General features: G+C 43.8%; 1 protein-coding gene across 9 annotated transcripts in view; it reads left to right on the forward strand.

Moving 5' to 3' along the window:
* Positions 1-21458: 21458 nt before the first annotated feature.
* kcnt1b (potassium sodium-activated channel subfamily T member 1b) overlaps positions 21459-22081 on the forward strand; it is a 490876-nt gene continuing 490253 nt past the window's right edge. For 7 of the 9 annotated variants that reach the window (XM_073052840.1, XM_073052837.1, XM_073052836.1 and 4 more), the window contains exon 1: positions 21459-22046. In XM_073052840.1, the coding sequence (XP_072908941.1) occupies positions 21976-22046 (71 nt within the window). In that variant the 5' untranslated portion in view covers positions 21459-21975. The remainder of the gene's footprint in view (positions 22047-22081) is intronic. The other 2 variants (XM_073052841.1, XM_073052845.1) reach the window with 1 other exon arrangement.

Here is a 22081-nt window from a genome sequence, read left to right on the forward strand (position 1 = left end):
TGGTGCAACCACCTTATAAGAAAATACCCTCCTTAAATCTGCAATTCTCCCTGCCTCCTTCCTTTCTAAGATGCCCCTAAACCTCAGTGGTGGGGTGGAAGTACGTCTCTACCAAAAAAGATGTAAGGTGCTCTTTTCTCCTGCAGCCATCAGCTCTAGCCTTTAATACTGGGAATTGGGTCTCCTATAGTGATCAAATGGGTGACAGGATGGAGATACATATCTACTCTAGAAGGTATAAGGTGCTCCTTTCCTTCGCTAACCTGCAGGTCACCCTTAGGCAAGGTGTAGCACCTGCTTAGGCCCTGATCAGAGTCATGTGAAGCCATGGGGGTAGGTGGTCATATAAGCAGTTGTTACACACCACAAGTCCTGGTTAAGCAACCACTGATGCCAAGCAGACAATCTCTGAATGGCTGGGTCAGCCATCTTGTAAAGATACTACACAGAAGAAGGCAATGGCAAACTGCTCATGTAGAAAAATTTGTCAAGAACAATTGTGGTTATGAAAAGACCATCATTTCCCATATCATACAACACGCTCCATAAGAAGTGTACAAACTACACCTCAACCATTGACCATAGCTATGGCCATCAGTCCTTGTACCTCCCGAGTTCATGCATCACAATCCCTTTGAAAATATTCTACCTGTGATGAGCTTTGAGGGTTGGCTGGTGTAGTGGCATCAACACTGGACTTCAAGGCAGATGGTACTGAGTTAAAACCCAGTTGGCTCCCAACCTGGGCAGTAGCAGTATCTGCGTGGGAGAAAGACCTGGCAATCTACTTCCATACGTTGCCATGAAAACCCTGTGGACCCTGTGGTCCATGAGGTCACGAAGAGTCAGACTTGACTTAATGACCGAACAAGATGAGCTTTGAACTATTTTATGTACTCCTTTAAAGACACTTGATAAATACAAATTATGATGTTTCCCATATCAATGGATAAAAGATTTACTAGTGAATTACAGCCTGAAAACGATCAACATAACAGAAACAGCTGCAGCTGATCTTTGTTGTTTGTTGCTGAAAATTATTGAATTGCTTTGGGTAAAGGCAGCTGAGTAGAAATTCAACTCAAAGGATATCTTGCTTGATTGGTACTCTCTCTTAGTGACTGATTCATAATAGCTTGTATTATAAATATACGGCAACGGTTTAATTGCACCCAGATGCAGCAGGTGTTTTACAAAGAAACAAGGACAACAAATGCAAAGTACCCAGCAAAAACATATTAGATATCTAAAAGCCCATCTTAGCACAGTCTGTGTGTGAGAGGGACGGAGCACCAGCTCGTGCAGTGGAGAGAGAGAGAGAGAGCACCAGTCTGAGATACAGAGCAGTCCACTGACATAGAGAAAACCACTCTGTGAGTGTAGGGGAGAGAGATGAAAGTTAAAATTGGAATATTGCAACACTTGTGAAACTCACACTTGATATCCCAACAGGATTAACCAGACTTTCAGACTTGAGTCCTAAACGTAAGGCGAGCGACTGGCTAACTGTATCGGTGAGTTAATCCTAAACAAGATTATCTTATGATTTTTGTTAATTTTAGCAAGACGTGGAAATGATCGGTTACCTAACATTATTTCTTGGCCTTTTTGAGAAATATGTACTAAGGACATACAACTGGGCCAACATGACCTTTCTAATCAAGATGCAAGGTTATGTTGTTTGTCCACTGGCGCTATTTCTGTTGCCTGCAGCCCTTTGCTCTTGGCTCTGATCTAGTCAAATGACACTGCTGCCTGCATTGCTACTCTGGGTTACAGAGAGTTCAGGTATCTAAGCCCTCAGCCTTACATTTTCCCAGCTGAGGCATCAATCTTATCTTCCAGTGTAGTGATCAGCAACAGATGTCCAGACTGAACAAGACGGTGTTGTGTTTAAGTTACTGGACTAATGATAGAAATTTGGGTAATGATCTGGAAGCAGGAGGTCAAATCCCACCACAGCATCTAGTGCATTTAAATTTGTTTCATGAAATAGTCTATAAATAAGACCTCTATCAGTAATGACATTCATCATTTGGGAAGCCTTGCCTCTCATTCTTATTGGTCTGGCTATATCTTTACTCCAGATATACTACAGTGCCCTTCTGGAGGAGCCTTGCAGGTCACTCAATGGGCAAGGAGGTGGTTCTCAATCACCTTCTCATCTTACCACCCATTACACCTCTGGTATGCTGAGCATCAACAAAGCCCTTAGTCTGTGAATTTCTTTGAGTCCACTGGGCAAAGTCAAAGTCCCAGTGTATGCAAATCCAGGAGACTGCTGGAGGCTGAAGAAGATGACCTGTCCTATGGTTAGAGGACTGTGAATGTGGGTGGGTGAGTGGGAGGGAGGAGCGGCGCTTGTTTCACTATTGTTGCTCTGTATGTTCTGCCGATCATGGTGGGCATGCTATGTTAATGCTGGAATGTGTGGTGACACTTGCGGCCTGTCCCCAGCATATCCTTGGGTGTGTTGATTGCTAATACAAAATTTGCCTTTCACTGTATACTTCAATGCACATTTGATAAATAAATCTGAATCTGATTCTCTTCCATCCCTGGGGAGATGTTAGCAGGCTTTTCAATAATTCTGGTTGAGCCCACTTTTTTCACTTGGCTTCCACAACTCTGCCACATTGTCGTCTTGTTGCTTCACTAACATCGCACGTGGACAATCCATCTCCAGCAGCCCCCGAGTACAATGGTGCTGATATCACCTCAGCTGCACTGTGTGCAAGTTTTGACTTGAGGTTGTTCTGGAGGCAACTGCATGAAGTGCCAAGGTGCCTGTGCCAGTGAGTAGCACTTGCATTAGTGGAAAGAAAGAATGGAGACCTCGCCAAGCACAGGTTTCTCCCATACCCATCCCTGAGCTTTGATTGTTAAAGCCACACCAATGAAGACAACTTCAACCTGACCTGGACCAGCTAACTTAACCACAGGCTACGCGACAAATGCCTCTGGGCAGAACGCCTCTGGATGGCACTTTGCAGGTAAGACATTCTGTGTAAGTTACAGTAAAAAAAAACTATGACCTTGCCTCAAGCTCTTTCTACAAATGATTTTAGGCAGTAGGCAAAGTTTTGGTGGCTATAGTTGTGGGCACACGTAGTGAAGGAATAACATCTTAACATCTGAAACTGAGTACATATTCCAGTTCCCAAAAGATCTGATGGAAGAATCCTCTTGATGGAGAGTGGGAGGGCAGCAGAAATATTTCTGAACCTTGGACTTCAGTTCTCTGTTCCCCAGGGGGTTGTAGTAATGGCTGCAGAGTGGGGTTGAAGTGCTGGTGGATAGTAGGAGGTAATTGTAACTGTGAGTACTAATATCAGACTACCTGCCATTTACACTTCAAGAGAGACTGCAGGTGCTGGAATCCGGAACAAAATAAAACCAATAACAGGAAGGACTCAGTGGGTCGAGCAGCATATGCAGAGGAAAAAGTTGTAAGTTGATGTTTAAGGTAGGAACCCTGCATCAGGGCTGATGGAACAGGAAAAACTGCACAGAACAGGGAGGGGTTTAGAAGCTAATAGGTGATGGGTGGAACCAAGATGGGAGGGGATGATAGATGAAACCAGGAGGGGGGAGGAGGAAGGAATTGATGAAGACAAAGGAAACTAGGTGTATGAGTAGATATGTGGGGGGAGGGGAACACAAAGGTTACATGGAATTGGAAAACTGAGTATGAATGCCATTGAGTTGAGTCCCCACATCTTCACAAGATGAGGCTTCTCAAATGTCCTCCTCCTTCCAGAAATGTGGCTTTCTCTCTGCCAAAGTTGATGAGGTGCCCACAGCAATTTCCTGCACTCTCCTGCCCCCCCCCCCCACCCCGCCCAGGCAGAAGAGATTCCCTTGGTCCTGCCTTTCACCCCACCATTTTTGTGCTGTTTCTGCCAGCTACAATGTCATCCCACCACCAGTCACATTCTCCCCTTTCCACACATTTTCCACTTTCCACGGGGACCACGCTGCCTGTGATTCCCCTGGCCCATCACTCTCCATCCTCTGACACATTCCCCTGCAGCTGGCAAAGGTGTAGTTCCTTTCTCCCACGCACCCCTCCCGGTGAGGCACCTCTTCCAGCCTGGCAAACTGCATTAGGTTTCTTCACCGTGACCGCCTCTACAGCTGCGAAGACGAGGTGACTGTTTTGAACAACCCCTGCGCTCTATCCACAACACCCTTCTCGAGGTTTCCCTTGCCTATCACTGTGGCGCTCCTTCCCGTTCCCACGCCATTCTTTCTGTTCACGGTTTCCTCCACTACCATGTGACCAGTGTCTCTACTCTGCGACCAGTGCCCACGCCTTCGCTTCTGCCCGCAAGCCCCAGGCGCCCAGTATGGAACGAGAGAGGCAGGTAGCTCCACGGCCCCAGAACCGGGGAGATCTGGAGGTCAGAGAGACAGGGCGGGGGCAAAGCCCGGCGCCAGAATCGACACCGGCCTCTGCTTCCAACCGGTTTCGTTTTGTAAGCGGTGGTCCGAACTCATCAACAAGGTGCCAGCTGCCAGCTGTGTTTGGGTGGGTGGTGGGAGGTTCCCATTACCCGCCGCCTTTGTTCTCCCAGGATCGGGCAGCTGCTGTTGTTCCACCAAAACCGGGTCTCGGAGGCAGCTCGGACCGGTTTCCGACTCCCGCCTCAGCTGAACGGCTGGGCAAAAGCTTTGAGAGCAGTGATGACCCCCTCCCCCGCCCACTGGTGGGTGGCGGGGTCGAGATACGGCTCTACCGAAGGAGCTGTGAGGTGCTCCTTCCTTCCACTCGCCTGAAGGTCACCCTTGGGCAAGGTGTAGCACCTGCTTAGCCCCCCGATCACGGACACGTGAAGCCATGGGAGCAGATGGTAGATGGTTGTATAGCAGCTGGTGCACATCTCAAGTTCTGGTTATGCGACCACTAGATAGATAGATAGATAGATACTTTATTCATCCCCATGGGGAAATTCAACTTTTTTTTTTCCAATGTCCCATACACTTGTTGTAGCAAAACTAATTACATACAATACTTAACTCAGTAAAAAAATATGATATGCATCTAAATCACCGTCTCAAAAAGCATTAATAATAGCTTTTAAAAAGTTCTTAAGTCCTGGCGGTAGAATTGTAAAGCCTCATGGCATTGGGGAGTATTGACCTCTTCATCCTGTCTGAGGAGCATTGCATCGATAGTAACCTGTCGCTGAAACTGCTTCTCTGTCTCCGGATGGTGCTATGTAGAGGATGTTCAGAGTTATCCATAATTGACCGTAGCCGTGCAGACCATGCAGACAATCTCTGAAGAGTATTGATATTGTTTGGGGTCACCCGTCTTGCAAAGACACTGCCCAAAAGAAGGCTTCTGTGGAAAAACGTGCCAACAACAATCATGGTCGTGGAAAGACCATGATCTCCCATTCATACGACACGGCACGTAACGAACGGGAGTAATAAAAAATTAAAAAGTACCCCTGCAGGCTTCTGATCGAAGCAAGGCAGAGGGATTTATTGGATACATTAATGCAAACTCTCGGGAAACACGGCGATGTCTGCCGTGTCGCCTTGAGGTCACCGTGCTGTTTGAAAGTGACCTCATGCTTCGAGCAGTATCAGCACCGGAACACGCATCTGCAGTGTATCATTGTCACGTTCCGAAGCGAAGTCAATGAAGTAATCGCAACTCCCATTTTATCTTTATAAAACGTTTTATTGCATATTTTAGATAGATTATAGATTAACCTTCTTTGTCACATGAGCATCAGCATACACAGTGAAATGCGTCGTTTTGTGTCGAAAGCATCAGCTGGGGGAGCCCGCTTCTTGTGTCACCATAACGTGCCCCCAACTCACTGATTGTAAGGCAACATGAGTGAATCTGCAGATGCTGGAAATAAATAAAAACACAAAATGCTGGCAGAACTCAGCAGGCCAGACAGCATCTATGGGAGAAGGTAGAGACGACGTTTCGGGCCGAAACCTTTCATCAGGAGTTATCATCACCCTCCTGATGGAGGGTTTCGGCCCGAAACGTCGTCTCTACCTCCTCCCATAGATGCTGTCTGGCCTGCTGAGTTCTGCCAGCATTTTGTGTTTTCACTGATTGTAACCCTACCCGCAGCTCCTCGGAATGAGCAAAGAAACCCACGTCGTCATGGGGTGGGGACTCCTTGCGGGCAGCAGCGGGAATAGAACCCCGATCGGGGATGGCGCTGTAATAGCCAACCGGCGCCATTACGCCTGCCGCTACGCTACCGTGCTGTATATTGGTGCTCGAGGGTGCATCCCAGACTGACTAGATTCAAAGGGGGAATCTAGTCTGAAATTTTAGCAAGTTGGTGGCGATGGAGGGGATCGGGGTGAGAGTTCTGGTGTTTGGAACCAAGCTTCCTGAAACAGCGACTGTATTTTTCATTGAGAACCCAAGAAGCAGCAGGGGACCATTTGACCCCCTGAGCCCAGTCTCCCACCCAATGACGACACCTACATCACACCACTTTCTTGCCCTATTCCTTCCAGAAATCCAGCTACCTCTGTTTTTATTTACCTCTGACAGCTGTCCAGTCCTCCAGGTAGGACTGAGAAATCGAAAGATTCACTATCCTGCAACTGAGGGGGGGGGGGGGGGGGGGAACTGAATTTATCCCAAAAATGAGAGTTTCTTTTTTTCCAGTCCTGATGAAGGGTCTCAGCCAAAATGCCGACTGTTTACTCTTTTTGGTGCTGCCTAACCTGCTGAGTTCCTCCAGCATTTTGTGTCTATTACTCACCCCATAAATGGCCTGTTCTTTAAATTGAAAACAACATAAGTAGAGCGTGATGCGGTGTTCATTTCCCACAATCCACTACTGTTGGAGGCGTATTTTTTCAATGCTGTGCTCCATCTGCTGTATCGCCTAATCACTGAGCTTTCTACATCCCCTTGAAGCCTCTTTGCATTTTGATCACTGTTTACATACCCACAACAAATGTGGAGAGTTTATGGTATTATCAGCAAAATCTTTAATATATTTTGAGAGTAGTTGAGGTCTGAACAAAGATCCATGCGTTAATTTTCTGAGAGGCACCAATGCGAGAAAGTTTTTTTTACATTTCACAGAACATAATCTTTTCCCAACCTTTTAGAGAGAAGGTGCTTCAGAAATTGAAAGATCTGAAGTCACCTGAACCAAATAATGTACATCCCAGAGTTCTGAAAGAGGTGGCTGAAGAGATTGTGGAGGTGTTAGTAATGATCTTTCAAGAATTGCTAGTTTCTGGAAAATTGCAAATGTCACTACGCTCTTCAAAAAGGAAGAGAGGCAGAAAAAATGGAACTATAGGCCAGTTAGTCTGACCTCACTGGTAGGGAAGACGTTGGAGGCGATATTAAAGTATGAGGTCTCAGGGTACTTAGAGGCACATAATAAAATAGGCCATAGTCAGCATGGTTTCCTCAAGGCAGACATCCCACCCTGCAAAAACTCATTTCAGGGAGGTAGCACCACCATCCCCACCCCCCCTCGCAACCCCATATCCCCCAACCCTGGTCGACCTCCAAGGGTGTATGTATACAGGACATTTGATTATGAAAGAACACAACAATTTATTTGAACACATATTGAAACTATTTACACACACATGTACCGGGTATATATATATTCCTTGTTGAGTATTTTGTTGGCAGTCTCAATGCTAATAGCTAAATGCTAATGCAAATAGCTTTTCTATTTCTTTTGCAAACTTTTCCTTGTACTGTGATGTGGCTTGCTTGGCAGATTTGAGCATTTTGCCAGAAGTCCCAACCTCATAGCAGTCTGTGTCAATGAAGTTGTTAATTTTGCAAGACATCAGGTTCACAAGTGTTTTGTGAGACAGCTGACTTCTGAATTCTGTCTTAATGTGACGCACCGTGCTGAATGCCCTTTCTACATCACAATTAGAATTTGGCAGCACCAATAGAGTAGCTCCTTAGCAGCTAGCCAGCTAGTTTAAATAATGTTAGCTATGCTAATGAATGAATGACAACTGTTAAACTCACCTCAACATGTCTTTTACAGTCATTTAACCCACCATGGGCAATAGAAAAGTCACTATTGTGAACAGTGCAGCAAGCAACACTGTCAGTATTTTTGACCCTTATTAGGCAGGGTTACACTTTAGTGTAGTCTGGGGTGAAGTACATTTTATATTTTCTATTTTTGGAACACTCTGCCAAGGCGCTGCAGGACACTAAACTGAACTGATGGACAATGAAAGAGAGAGAGAGAGAGGTTAACTATAAAGCCCGCCCACAGAGAAAACTGATAGCACAAAGAGAGACCAATCAGGATTCTCTCATTCTCTCTCTCTCTCTCCCTCTCTGTCCCTCTCTCCCTCTCTCCCCCCTCTTTCCCTCTCCCCCGCTCCCCCTCCCCCTCTCTCCCCCTCTCTCCCTCCCTCTCCCTTTCTCTCTCTCTCCCTCTCTCAATATGCGAGAGACACCTGGAACTTCCAGGAGAGATGGGATATCTGTCAAGGAAAAATCTTGCATGACAAATCTGTTGGAATTCTTTGAAGAAGTAACAAGCAGAATAGACAATGAAGAATTATTTGATGTTGAGTCAGTCCTGCCGATGGGTTTCGGCCTGAAGCTGTACTCTTTTCCTAGATGCTGCCCGGCCTGCTGAGTCCCTCCAGTACTTTGTGTATGTTGCTAGGATTTCCAGCATCTGCAGATATTCTCCTGTTTGTGTTTGATGTTGTGTACTTGGATTTTCAGGATGCCTTTGACAAGGTGCCACACATGAGGCTGCTGAACAAGCTACAAGACCATGGTATTACAGGAAGGATTCTAGCATGGATAAAGCAGTGGCTGATTGGCAGAATTCAAAGAGTGGGAATAAAGGGAGCCTTTCCCAGCTGGGTTATTTTGGAATTGATTCTTTTTACCTTATATGTCAATGATTTGGATGATGGAATTGATGGCTTTGTTGCAAAGTTTGCAGAGGATATGAAGATAGGTGGAGGGGCAGATAATTTTAAGGAAGTAGAGAGGCTTCAGAAGGACAGACAGATTAGGAGAATGGGCAAAGAAATGGCAGATGGAATGCAGTGTCAGGAAGTGTATGGTCATTCACTTTGGTAGAAGAAATGAAAGCATAGACTATTTTTTAAATGGAGCAAAAATACAAAAAAACGGAGATGCAAAGGGACTCGGGAGTTCTTGTTCAGGATTCCTTAAAGGTTAATTTGCAGGTTGAGTCTGTGGTGAGGAAAGCAAGTGCAATGTTAGCATTCATTTCAAGATGACTAGGATATAAAAGTGAGGATGTAATGTTGAGACTTTATAAAGCCCTAGTGAGGCTTCACTTGGAGTAGTGTGAACAGTTTGAGGCTCCTTATCTTATAAATGTCGTGCTGAAACTGGAGAGGGTTCAAAGGAGGTTCCTGAAAATGATTCCAGGATTGAATGGCTTGTCACATGAAGAATGTTTGATAGCTCTGGGCCTGTATTTGCTGGAATTCAGAAGAATGAGGGGTGACCTCATTGAAATCTATTGAATGGTGAAAGATCTTGATAGAGTGGATGTGGAGAGGATGTTTCCTGTGGTGGGGGAGTCTAAGCCCAGAGGTCACAGCCTTAGAATAGAGGGCATCCTTTTGGAATAGAGATGAGGAGGGATTTCTTTAGCCAAAGAGTGGTGAATCTGTGGAATTCTTTGCCATAGGCATCTGTGCAAGCTGAGTCTTTATGTATATTTAAGGCAGAGGTTGATAGATTCTTGAATTGTTGGGGCATGAAGGGATTTGGGGAGAAGGCAGGAGACTGGGGCTGAGAGGAAAATTGGATCAGCCATGATCCAAGCTCAATGGGCCACAGGACCTAATTCTGCTCCTATATATTATGGCCTTATGGTCTTCCGCAATTCCAATGAATTGTTAACAGTATCCACAGATGATAAATTGAGGTTAGCTCTTCTTTTATGTGTAAGTGGAGAAGGAAATTGTATTGCTATAATTTGAAAGCTGTTTGATAGCTCATCAAGATTAAAACAAAATGTCTTTGTCAAGAAGGAATTTCCAGTTGATCACAACAGATTTAAATTTGAAAGGATTTGTTTTGAGGACTGTTAAGAAATTCTTACATTCACGTAGCTCCTTGTGTGAGTTCTAAAGCCCTTCATAACAAATGAAACGTACTTCAAGTTTGGGCACAGCTCTGTGGTATGAATATGACTACCACTTTGTACCAATGCAATGGGATGGACCTTCCAGCAATTATACACTGGCACCTACTACCAAAGTCAGCTTTGCCATTAAGGAATATCTGTCCTGATGTGCCAGACCTCTACTTCTGAAGTACATGGAGCTCAAAGATCTAGTACTACCATAGATCCATGCTTTGTGTTATTTAACCCCTATTCTCACTATTAATGCTTCTGGACAGCAATGATGTTCACAGGAGACTTTTCTGAACTCACTAGGGTAGATTATTGTGTTGGTATGATGATCCAAGGTTCCAACCCTGTATTCAACTGATTACATGCAGGATGTTCTATAGGTAATGTATCTCAACTTAATGTGCCAAAGTAACACTCACTAAATGCTGGAGGAACTCAGTAGGTCAGGCAGCAATTATGGAGAGGAATAAAAAGTTGATGTTTTGGGCCAAGACCCTTCATCAAGACTGGTCTCAGCCCAAAACATTGCTTCTTTATTCCTCTCCATGATATGCTGAGTTCCTCCAGCATTTTGCATGTGTTACTCTGGATTTCCAGCATCTGCAGAATCTCTTGCGTTAATGTACCAAATCGTTCTGGGTTCTGGGATGGACCTGGCTGCAGCAAGGTTAGAAGAAGATAAGAGTCACAAATTAATTTCTGAGCGTACAGATTTGCAAAAACATTTCACCACGTAACTGTCAGCGTATTTCTTATATTCCCCATTACAATTTCATAGACAGCTGCATTCAGGGTCTGACTGTTCTGACCTCACACAAGGCATAGGGTCAATGTGAACAGATGAAAATAATCCGCTGAGATTTTCAAAGGCTTCAAGAGCCTCTAGAAAGAAGCTCTGAACAGACATTTGTGGATGCAAGCCAGGCAGGTCTCAGAATCACTGAACTCTAAAGTTTGTGGGTATGAGAAAGTTATTTTTAAAAATGTCCATTACATTGAGAAAATTATTTTTGGCAAATTTGTAAGGAGCGTTGTGGGTGGCCACTATCTCCAACTGACATCCCAGCAAAATGTATCGGGAAGGTTTTACATTGAAATGAGACTCCTTCCCAGTAAGTTCAGGATACATCAGTCGTAGAATGCTTCTTCTCTCTCTGGGTGGCTTTCCTTCATCTCTTCTCATGGCTTCATCAGGTGACTTGGGTCTTTCTTTTGCTATGACAAAGGCATCATGTAAATGGAGGTTGCTGAAGATTCAATGAATGGGAGGTGCAGAGGTGGCAGGATGGTAGCCTAGCGGTTAGCACAATTGCTTTACAGCACCAGCGATCATCAATCAGGGTTCAATTCCCACCACAGTCTGTAAGGAGTTTGTATGTTCTCCACATGACCACATGCATTTCCTCTCACCTTCTGTTGATGTACATTTGGGTTGAGTTGTGGGTATGCTCTTTGGTGCTGAATGCGTGGCAACACCTGTGGGCACCTTGTTGGTGCAAAATGACACATTTCACTGTGTGCTTCAAAGTACCGACTTGTGACAGGTAAAAATATTCTTTAAATGATGTTGGTGTGGGTATATTTTAGGAGTGGAAAGAGCCAGAACATCAGGATAGGGCACACATCACCAGTAAGAGATGAGCAAACAAGCCAACAGGTTAGGAAAGTATTCGAGATATTAGAAAGTGGATGACAGTGGAGTGGATTTATTTTGGTCCATTGTTTCTACTGAGCTGAGGAGTTTAATGGCAGCCTTGTGTCCATGGTGTTGCAAGACCAGTAAGCTGGTGCCTACAGAGTGTAGACACACTAATGAACTGCATGAAGATCATCAGGATGGTCCTACCTCTGGAGAGATACTCCCACACTCTACCTTACTACCTGAGTCAGATTCATAGTAGCACAGTGGTTAGCGCACCACAGCTTGGAGTGTTCGGAGTTCAAATCTGGCGCCAGCTGTAAGGAGTTTGTACATTCTCCCCATGACCACGTGGGAAACTTCTGGGAGTTCTCGCAGTCTAAAAATGTACCAGTTAACAGATCAATTGCTCATTGTAAATTACCCTGTCATTAGGCTATGTTAAATAGGATTGCTCTTTGGTGTGGCTCATTGGGCTGGAAAAGCCTGTTCCAAGCTGTAGATTTAAATAAATTAAATTCAGGTGACATGATCTGAATGAATGACCAAAATTTAATGTCTGGGTAGATGACTGCCATCAATTCTTCAGACAGGTAGTTCACTGTAATTTGTGCACCTAATAACCTCTATTATAGTCTATAGCTTTTTAGCAATAACAAAGAAACTGACCATCCGTAGGCTTGAATGTGTTTTATTTCTCACAGCTTATTCAGCAAGTGACAATAATAAATTGTGAGCAACACACACAAACTGCTGAAGGAGCTCAGCAGGTCAGGTTGCATCTATGGAAAAGGATAAACAGTTGACAAAGTCTTGGATCGAGACCCTTACCGTCCTGATAAAGGGTCTCAGCCTGAAACGTCGGCTGTTTATTCCCTTCCATAGATACTGCCTGATCAACTGAGTTCTTCCAGTATTGTGTGTGTGTGTGTGTGTGTGTGTGAGTGTGTGTGAGTGTGTGTGAGTGTGTGTGTGTGTGTGTGTGTGTGTGTGTGAGTGTGTTGCTGTGGATTTCAAGCATCTACAGAATTTCTTTTGTTAATAATAAATTGTGTCTCATCATCAACAGTTCATTTCTGAGTATTAAAACCTTATTGTCAGAAAAGTAAGTTGCGTTAATGATTCAAACAATGTTGAAATATCCATCTGTTACAGAACTCCACCAGGTGTTGCTCATATATCATATCATTTTTTTTCTTCCTTTTGTCTGGTCTTTCAACCGTGGTTTGATGATGTCAACAACATTTTGGACTGTTGATTTTGCAACTGGAAATTCTGCTATTTTATGTCCTGATGAATACAGAGTTCCCCTAGTTTAGTCAGACCACTGATGTTTTTACTTGGTCCCGTCTGTTTTGTGAGCTAATGCTGTGGAACTGGGTGCAATATTTAGACAATTGTTTCATCCGCGGCTCACGGAGTGGAGATTTACAGGCTGAAGTATCTCACACGGCTATGCTGTGCCATGCAGTGAGTACTAAAAAAATACAGCACCTGCACATCCACTACCAAAGAACAAAATAGGCCGATAAGCCAGGATGAGAGGTTGTTAGATGGTACGCAGATCTTTGATAGTCTTCAATTTTTGTTCTAGTCTCATCAGCAAGCTAGTGGAGATGTCGGAAGAATTTTAAATAGAAGAGCGTTACACCTAAACCTGTGTGCGTTTGTGATTTTTCACTATATTTTACACAGGTTTAAGACTTAATTCTCCATTATCAAATATTCCCCCTGCCCCTCCAAAAAAACAGGTGAACCAGACCCCCATTCTGGGTTGAGTTATCACTATATTAAGGCTCATCAAGCTGCTCTCATTCGGTGCTCAGACAAGAATGAAAGGTTTCTGAAATAAAAACCTTGCCCAGGCTTGCGCACTGGAAACTTTCCAAGGTGCAAATCCATGGTCTATTGAGACTAACAGAGCCTACACTACACTACACACACACACTACCGTGCTGATCTAACTCTATGGAATGATCAGCACACAATGTTCTTGGAGCAATCTCCTCTGGTCCTATAGAATTGCTTCAAGACAATTTTACTTTTTTAACTTGTACTGAAGACTAATATAATGTTTACAAGCCTACTTGCATGCTGATCTACATGTTAACTTTCAATGATTCATGTAAACTGACATGTAGGTTCCTTGGAGTACTATCACTAACATTTCTCAGTCTTTCACCATTGTAAGTGTTCTCTGCTCTTCTAGTTTTTCTACCTCACATTTTGTTCCTCACCAACTCTGTCAGTGTCACATAAATTCTCTTCACTCTCATCTGTTCACTTCCTTCATGTACACATTATCTCATTTGCCACAGCTACCCCTAGTCCCGAGGAGCCTCACATTCTCACCTCTAAGAGGATAAAGTATTTTCATCTGAAATCACCATTTGGTTCCACAGTGACAATCTTACATTAATGGCTTCTAATTTTGCTCTTCCCTGCAGGTGAAACTACCATTGCCTACAATTTGGACTTCACTTTGTATGGTACATACTGAGTTAGCGCCCACTCTGGTAATCTGCAAAAATAAAACACAACTGTTCAAAAAAGTGGGTGAAAAAATTGTTCACCCGTTTTAACATATGGACATTTTTCCTGTGTCAGGTCTCTGCTCCAGTGTGCTTGGGCCATTACAAGCTGTTGACTGTCAGCAGGCCAGTAATGACTTCACACAGGTCATAAGTGTCTGCACAAAAAGATGTTGCGATCGGTGAAGTGTAACTGCGGGGAATTATCTGTCTGAATGTAAGACCTCTGAAACCTGTGGCAGGGAGATACAGTGCACAGGGCAAAGCTGCATATCCTTTAAACTCTTCCCTGAATTCTGTGTGATGCACTTCTGATGATAATAAGGAATGCAGCAGATTTCCTTCCAAAATCTTCAGTGAAGGGAGTTGTGTTAATGGGTGTACTAATGCCAGAGGAACATCAGCTGCACTAAGGTGAATTGGGATGGAGGGTCTCAACCTAAAGCACTGACTGTCCATTTCTCTCTGCGGATGCTGCCTGACCTGTTGAGTTTCTCCAACCTTCAGAATGTTGCTCCAGATTCCAGCATCTGCAGTCTCATGTCTGTAGGGTGACTTTCCTTTCAGCCACAAACTGATTTAGGACTAAGATATTGCGTGCACAAAACCACTTCTGTGTAATAATCACTCATAACAGGTGGGTGTCCACTCTGTGCCCTGCCCCGTCAAATGGTTTAGCATATTCAAGAACCGTATTACAGTAGGTCAGTCTTCAGCCGTCCCTTTTCAAGAGGAGAAGCCCAGCTGGGTTTCACAATTGACTGGTCTTACAATATTTTCTTTGAATCATCCTTATACAATTTTCCTGTACTATTAATTTCTCCTTCTTTAGTGTACCAATGTTTAAACATTATTGTACAAGTAATGTTATTGACTGCACAGTATTAAACATCGGTCTCCATTGACATACATTTGTACTTTGGTGGGAGGAATTGCATAACACAGGTTTAGTTGACTTTCTGATGGGGTTTTAGGATCTATTATCATAATCCTAACAGAATTAGCTTGCCAAGTACTGGGTTGAACTGGTACACTGATTTAATTTAATCATTGCATCAACACATTGCAAAGAACAATCTTAACCAACTTACATGGGGATCCATATACCTTCTGGGTTTAAAATGTTCATGTTATAGCGAGATGAGCTATCATTATTATGAGTATCATTTGTAATTTCAGATGATTCTACAATGTAATTTATAACAATGCCATGTTAGTATTATCTGAACTCAATCAATCTCCATCCCTCCAAAGAGAAGGGTGTTAAAATTTAAATAACAAGTTCAATAATGTGTTCTCCAGTCTGATATCATGATTGCTTTGCTGGTTGAGTGACCATCTGAAAATACAAAGGAGACTCAAGGGACTGCAGATGCTGGAAATGGAGCAGCAGACAATATGCCGGAGGTACTCAGCACGTCAAGCAGCATCTATGAGAGGAAAGGAATTTTTCACTTTTAGGGTCAAGGCCAGGATTTTGACCCAAAAGATTGACAGTTCCTTTACTCGCACAGATGCCACTTGACCTGCTGAGCTCCTCCAGCGGATTGTTTTTTGCTCAAAATACAAAAGTTTGAGTCTGGCACAGAGGGCTCTATGTTCCATTCTCTATTTTATTGTTATAAAGCAACTGAAGAGGAGGAGAAGATACATTCATTTTATCCAGTGAATTGTGATGATCTAGAATGCTTTGCCAGAAAGGGCAATTGATGTAGGTTCATTAGCAATATTCTTTGCAAGTTTAACCATTTATGCTTAAAACATAACTCAGCCAGGGAAATACACATTTCTTTGATCTTTCGTTGATCGCCTTAATTTTGTTCTATTAACTAGATAAATGTTTTGGCTCTTTAGACATATTTATTTCTGAGAGGATTACCATGGGAAGAGAGTAACACAGGTAAACACATAGCTTGTAATTACGAGGTAAACATATGGTTTGTAATTTTGAGTCACCAGGGTCAGAGGTCAAGGACTGGGGGCCTGGAGGCAGCCCGTCCAGGGGCAGCAGAGGTCTCTGTCTTTGCAAGGGGTGCATGGGTAGGAAAGGTGTTTATTTTGCTGTTGTTGTTGCTTGTGTTGTTCTGCTGAACATTGTGGGTATAATACGTTGGCGCTGGAATGTGTGGCAACACTTGCGGGCTGCCCCAGAACATCCTTTGGTGTGTTTGTTGTTAACACAGACTTCACACTTCACTGTAATTTTGATGTACATGTGAAAAAATAAATTTGAATTTAAATATTCAAAAGCAAAGTGGACCAACGGTTGAATAGGGAAAGATTGGGACCAGGCAGAGGTGAAGGAATAATTACATAATTCTTTTTTAAAGGTTATGTTGGCTTTCCTATTCTAGGTGATGTTGTGTAAGTTAACAACGTTATGTTGCATTTGGATGTATAGACTCCTGCAATATGACGTGTATTTGTGTTGACACCTGGCTTCATGTCTCTGGTTTTGGGTCTCATATTGTGGTGCCAAGATATCAAATAAGTCACAAGGTGAATTTGGGAAGTTGGAAGCAGGAAGAACAGCAGATTGGAGATGATGAGACATCATGACTGCAAGTTGGAGCCAGTTTGGTGAGACTCAATTTTAGATCTGTATGGAAGTCTTAAATGTCCCACGTGATTACTGTACAACCCAGAGTTCGAGCGAAGTAAAAACGAATGTGATTATTTGTTCTTCATTTTCCACCAGCTAGGCCTCTTACCTCTGATTTTTTCTGTTCTCACTTTGGGTTAATAAAACTGAATACAAGCATTGACCCAGAGAAGCTTCCGTAGAACAGACATGGTGTGCAAACCCAAATCCTATTTCACAGAAACTGCATGCAAATCCCTGACACCCAGTCTTGTGGCATACCGTTCATATGCCCACTATCATGCCCAAAGTCAGAATTGTTGCAACGTTGTTTGTAGACCTGCCAAATGTCACTTATTTGGCTTAAAAGGTGACTCATTCAATTGACCACTTATGCAACACAACACGGCTCCAAAGTGTTTAAATGTGTGACACTCTCACATATCATAAATGCCACTCTAATGCTAAGAGGTGTACATGTCCTTCATTACAAAAGAGTGACCAAATGTGTCATTATATCTTTGAGTAGCACAAAATTTTCCCATTTGACATCAGTATGTAACTGGAACAGATAATGATACGGAATATGCACAAATTGCACCCAGCTGATAGGACATTGACACTGAAGCTTTGAGTGTGAGGGTTATGATGTCAAATCCACACAGATAGTCCCTATTGTGAAATCATTATTCCATTATTGGAAACGCACACAGTATTCAGTCCACCTGTGTACCTGCTCGTTAATGCAAAAATCTAATCAACCACTCATGTGGCAGCAACTCAGTGCATAAAAGCATGCAGACATGGTCAAGGGGTTCAGTTGTTGTTCAGACCAAACATCAGAATGGGGAAGAAATGTGATCTTAGTGAACTAGACTGTGGAATGATCATTGGTACCAGGCAGGGTAGTTTGAGTATCTCAGAAACTGCTATCCTCTTGAGATTTTTATGCACAATAGTCTCTAGAGTTTACAGAAAAAGATCCAGTGAGTGGCAGTTCTGTGGGCGAAAATGCCTTGTTAATGAGAGCCCAGAGGAGAATGGCCAGACTAGTTCAAGCTAACAGGAAAGTGACGGTAACTCAAATAACCATCTATTACGACAGTGAATACGTGCACAACGCTGGAAGAACTCAGCAGGTCAGGCAGCATCCGTGAGAAAAGAGTAGGCAACATTTTGGGCCGAGACCCTTCATCAGGAATGGGGGGGGGAAGAGAGGGCCGAAGCCCAGTAATAGAGATAGGGGAGGGGGTAGGGCCTAGAGGCGCCAGATGGAAAACCAATCAGAGGAAAGATAAAGGGGGAGGGGAAGGGGATAAGCATGAAAGAACTGTAGAGATAAAGAAGCAGAAAGTTGAAAGGGGAGAGAGGCAGAGAGGGACCTGGGATAGGGGGAGGGAGAGGGAATCACAAGAAATTGGAGAATTCAATGTTCATACCACCAGGCTGGAGGCTACCCAGACGGTAGATGAGGTGTTGCTCCTCCAACCTGAGTTTGGCCTCATCATGGCAGTAAAGGAGGCCATGTATGGACATATCTAGATGGGAATGAGAGGCAGAGTTGAAGTGGGTGGCAAACGGGAGGACCTGTCTATTGTGACAGACAGAGCACAGGTGCTTGACGAAGCGGTCCCCCAATCTGCATCGGGTCTCGCCAATGTAGAGGGGGTCGCACCGGATGCAATAGACGACTCCAGCAGACTCGCAGGTGAAGTGTTAGGTGAATTTTTGTGTTTTGTGTATTACGACAGTGGTGTGCAGAAGAGCATCTCTGAATGCACAACACGTTGGACTTTGAAGTGGGTGGGCTACAGCAGCAGAAGATCACCTCAGGTACCCAATAAGGCAGCCACTGAGTGTAATGTGTAGATCAAATGAAAGCTCAATGAAAAGTTGGGCTCATTAGAGATTAATACAAACAGAAAATGTGACAATGCCTCTACCTTTTTGAGGTTTCTGAAGATTTGGCATGTCATATAAAACATTGACAAATTTCTATAGATGTGAGGTGAGAATATATTGACCAGGTATATATTGACCATCAATGTCCTTGTATGGAAAAACCTGCAAAAAGTAATGGATACAACCCAGCCCAGTCCATCACAGGGAAAGCACCTGCACACATCCACACAGAGAACTGTTGCAGGAAAACAGCATCCATTATCAACGACTCACCCCCCACCATCCAGACATGCTCTTTTCTCACTGCTGCATCTGGAAGGAGGTACACATGCTTCAGAACCAGTACCACCAGAATCAGGAACAGTTATTACCCCTCAGCCATCAAGCCCTTGAACCAAAAAAGGATAACTATACTCAGCTTCACTTGCCCCATCACTCAATCGCAGCCTATGGACTCACTTTCAGGGACTCTTCATATCATGTTCTCGATATTTATCACTTAGCTATTTATTTATTTGCACAGTTTTTTGTTCTTTAGGCACATTGGTTGTTGTTCATCCTGTTGGGTGTGGTTTATCATTGTTTCTGTTGTGTTTCTTGTATTTACTGTGATTGCCACAAGAAATCAAATCTCAGGGTAGGACATGGTGACATACGTGTACTTTGATAATAAATGTACTTTCAACTTTGCTCTGGAAAGCTGAGTATGTTTGAGAATGTTCCAGCAGCAGACATTTTATGCAATAAACTGTAGCAGAATTTAAACTCAAACCTAGCAGCCAGTGAGGGAAGATGTTTATCACCACAGGGTGTAGCTATCAAATTCTGCAAACAAACCTGTGAGTATGGTTAAAACTGCTCTCCACAATCATGCATCTCTATATGTCAAGTTTATATTAGATTAATAGAGGTGTACAAAATGGAAACAAATCCTTCCATACGCTTAATCCATGCTGATTATTCAACACCCATTTACCTTAATTCTACTTTCATCCCAGTTTTACTTTGGACAGTCACATGTTCACACCAAATCCTGCTCAGCATTCATTAAGGCTTTGGCAAAAAGTCCGTAACTGAGACAAGTGATTTGGAGGGGGCCGGTTGCACCTCCAGATATCTGATCTATTTTAATTAGTGACTAAGAAGTACTATATGGCATTAGCAAGCAAAGGAAGTGAAAATAAGTTAAAATATGGTGGTGTTTGCAATGAGCATCTTCAATACAGGATGTTCTATGCACTTGGGGGTTTGTACTAATGATCTGTGTTTGTGGAGTATGTTCACAAGGAAAGAGACATGGGGTTGGTACACAAAATGACAAAAGGAATAGGGGGATCTGAGGTACCTAATCTGCAGGTTGAACTCACCAAACCTACCCACTGTTGATCTTCCTAACCAGTATCCATGAGAGATGAAAAGAACCTCAATGTTCCATTGGTGGTTTTGTCACCAAGAGTTGCAAAGGAGTGAGTCATGCCACTAGGATGTTCTTTCAGTTATGCTGCAAGAAATATCAAAGTATTATTTTAAAATATATAATGTATGGATCAAAGCCCTCAAATCACTGCAGGAACTTAGCAAGTCAGGCAGCATCTATAGAGGGGAATACAACCAGTCAACATTTCAGACTGAGACGCTTCAATGGACTGGCAAGGAAAGGGGATGAAGCCAGAGTAAAAAATTGGGGGGGGGGGGGGGAATACAAGCTGGTAGGTGATCAGTGAGACGAGGTGAGGGGGGAAGGTAGGTGGTTGGGGGGGTGTGGGGGAAAAGGGATGGAAGAAGTAAAGGGCTGAAGAAGAAATCTAATAGTAGGTGATAGTGTACTCTAGAAGAAAGGGTAAGAGAAGGGGAACCAAAGAAGGATGATGGGCAGATGTGAGGAAAAGAAGGAGTGAGAGGGTAATCAGAATATGGAATGGAAAAGCAGAGAATGAAGGAAAAAGAGATTAGGAGAGAAAAAGGAGAATTTATTCCCCTCCATAGATGCTGCCCAACCCACTGAGTTCCTCCAGCAGTTTGTGTGTTGCTCAGGATTTTCAGTCCCTGCAGGATTTCTTGTCTTCATGTGTGGATAGTTGTTTCCTCCACGTAATTTAATTCCCCACTCTCACGTTTAATGTTCACCGCTTTACTGAGTATAAACTGATATACTCCGACAACTGATGGAAAATGGTGATTTAAAAAAAAGGTGATGGTCTTGTAATTGTAGACTACAGCCACGAGGGGGCACTGTAGTTCTGTTGTATCCAGTCCTCTGGTTTGCCTTGAACGAACGTTATAGGATATCCATTTATAATCGCTGACGCTTAAATCTGACCATGAAGTGATTGAATCTGGAAGCAGTTACCCATTTATTTCTTGGTTTCATTTCCAGGACTGAACCCTGAGCTGTGTGCCAGGATTACTGCTCATACGCTTGGTAACGCCAGATTATCACGCCACACTGAGCAAACTATGCAATTTAAACCCTCCCCTACCCGATGATTTCCTCTCCATTAGCTATCTGGGCCACATAACCACATCTAATTAAAGTGAAGCAAAATAAGACCTCGCTACCGGGCGTACATTTACAGGCAGGCATCGGTCCAATTCTTTATGGATGTTTCTACAATCCAAGTTTTGTAAGCCGTTCAGAAGTGTGTTGGGTATTTGTACTTGTTCTTAGTATGCAGCTGGGACCTCTGGTTGCATTTGCTTGTAGCCAGGGACACCTTTCATTAATATTATCTGCAGCCAGCTCCCGCCCCTTCAACAGGTGACATGCGCGGGTAACTCATACAAGCAGTTCTAAAGCACTCGAGGTGAGTGGGGTGCAGGATTGAGACTGACATTTCAACCCCAGGAAACCTCTTCTGGAGGTATAACTGGAGTCGGGGAGCTGTTCAGTGGGAGGGTTCGAATCTGTGACCATTTTACGGAAACACTCGCTATTTCTCAACGTGGGAAACTTAAAGGAACTTCACCACTATCCAGATCCCCACTGAGCCCCTCCGCCTCCTTCTTCCAAATCTCAGTTTTATGCATGAAGGCTTGACAGCAATGAAGGTTGTGTCGGACCGGGGACAGTCAGCCGCTCGCTCAGTCGACGAGCGCCGTGACTCGGTTCCCCGGGGTCGTTTCCTCTGATGCACCGAGCTCGAGGCCACTCCAACGGCAGGAAGCAGAAAGCACGAAGCCAGGGCAGCGGCAGAGAAGATGTGCAGCGAGTGTTACACCAACCGGTCCTTTGTCTTCGATGATGGGACGTCGAGTAAACAAACCTCCAGGTAAATCACTACCGCCCAAACGGACACCCCCTCTC

Source organism: Hemitrygon akajei, chromosome 7 (genome assembly GCF_048418815.1).
Source record: "Hemitrygon akajei chromosome 7, sHemAka1.3, whole genome shotgun sequence".
NCBI lineage: Eukaryota > Metazoa > Chordata > Chondrichthyes > Myliobatiformes > Dasyatidae > Hemitrygon > Hemitrygon akajei.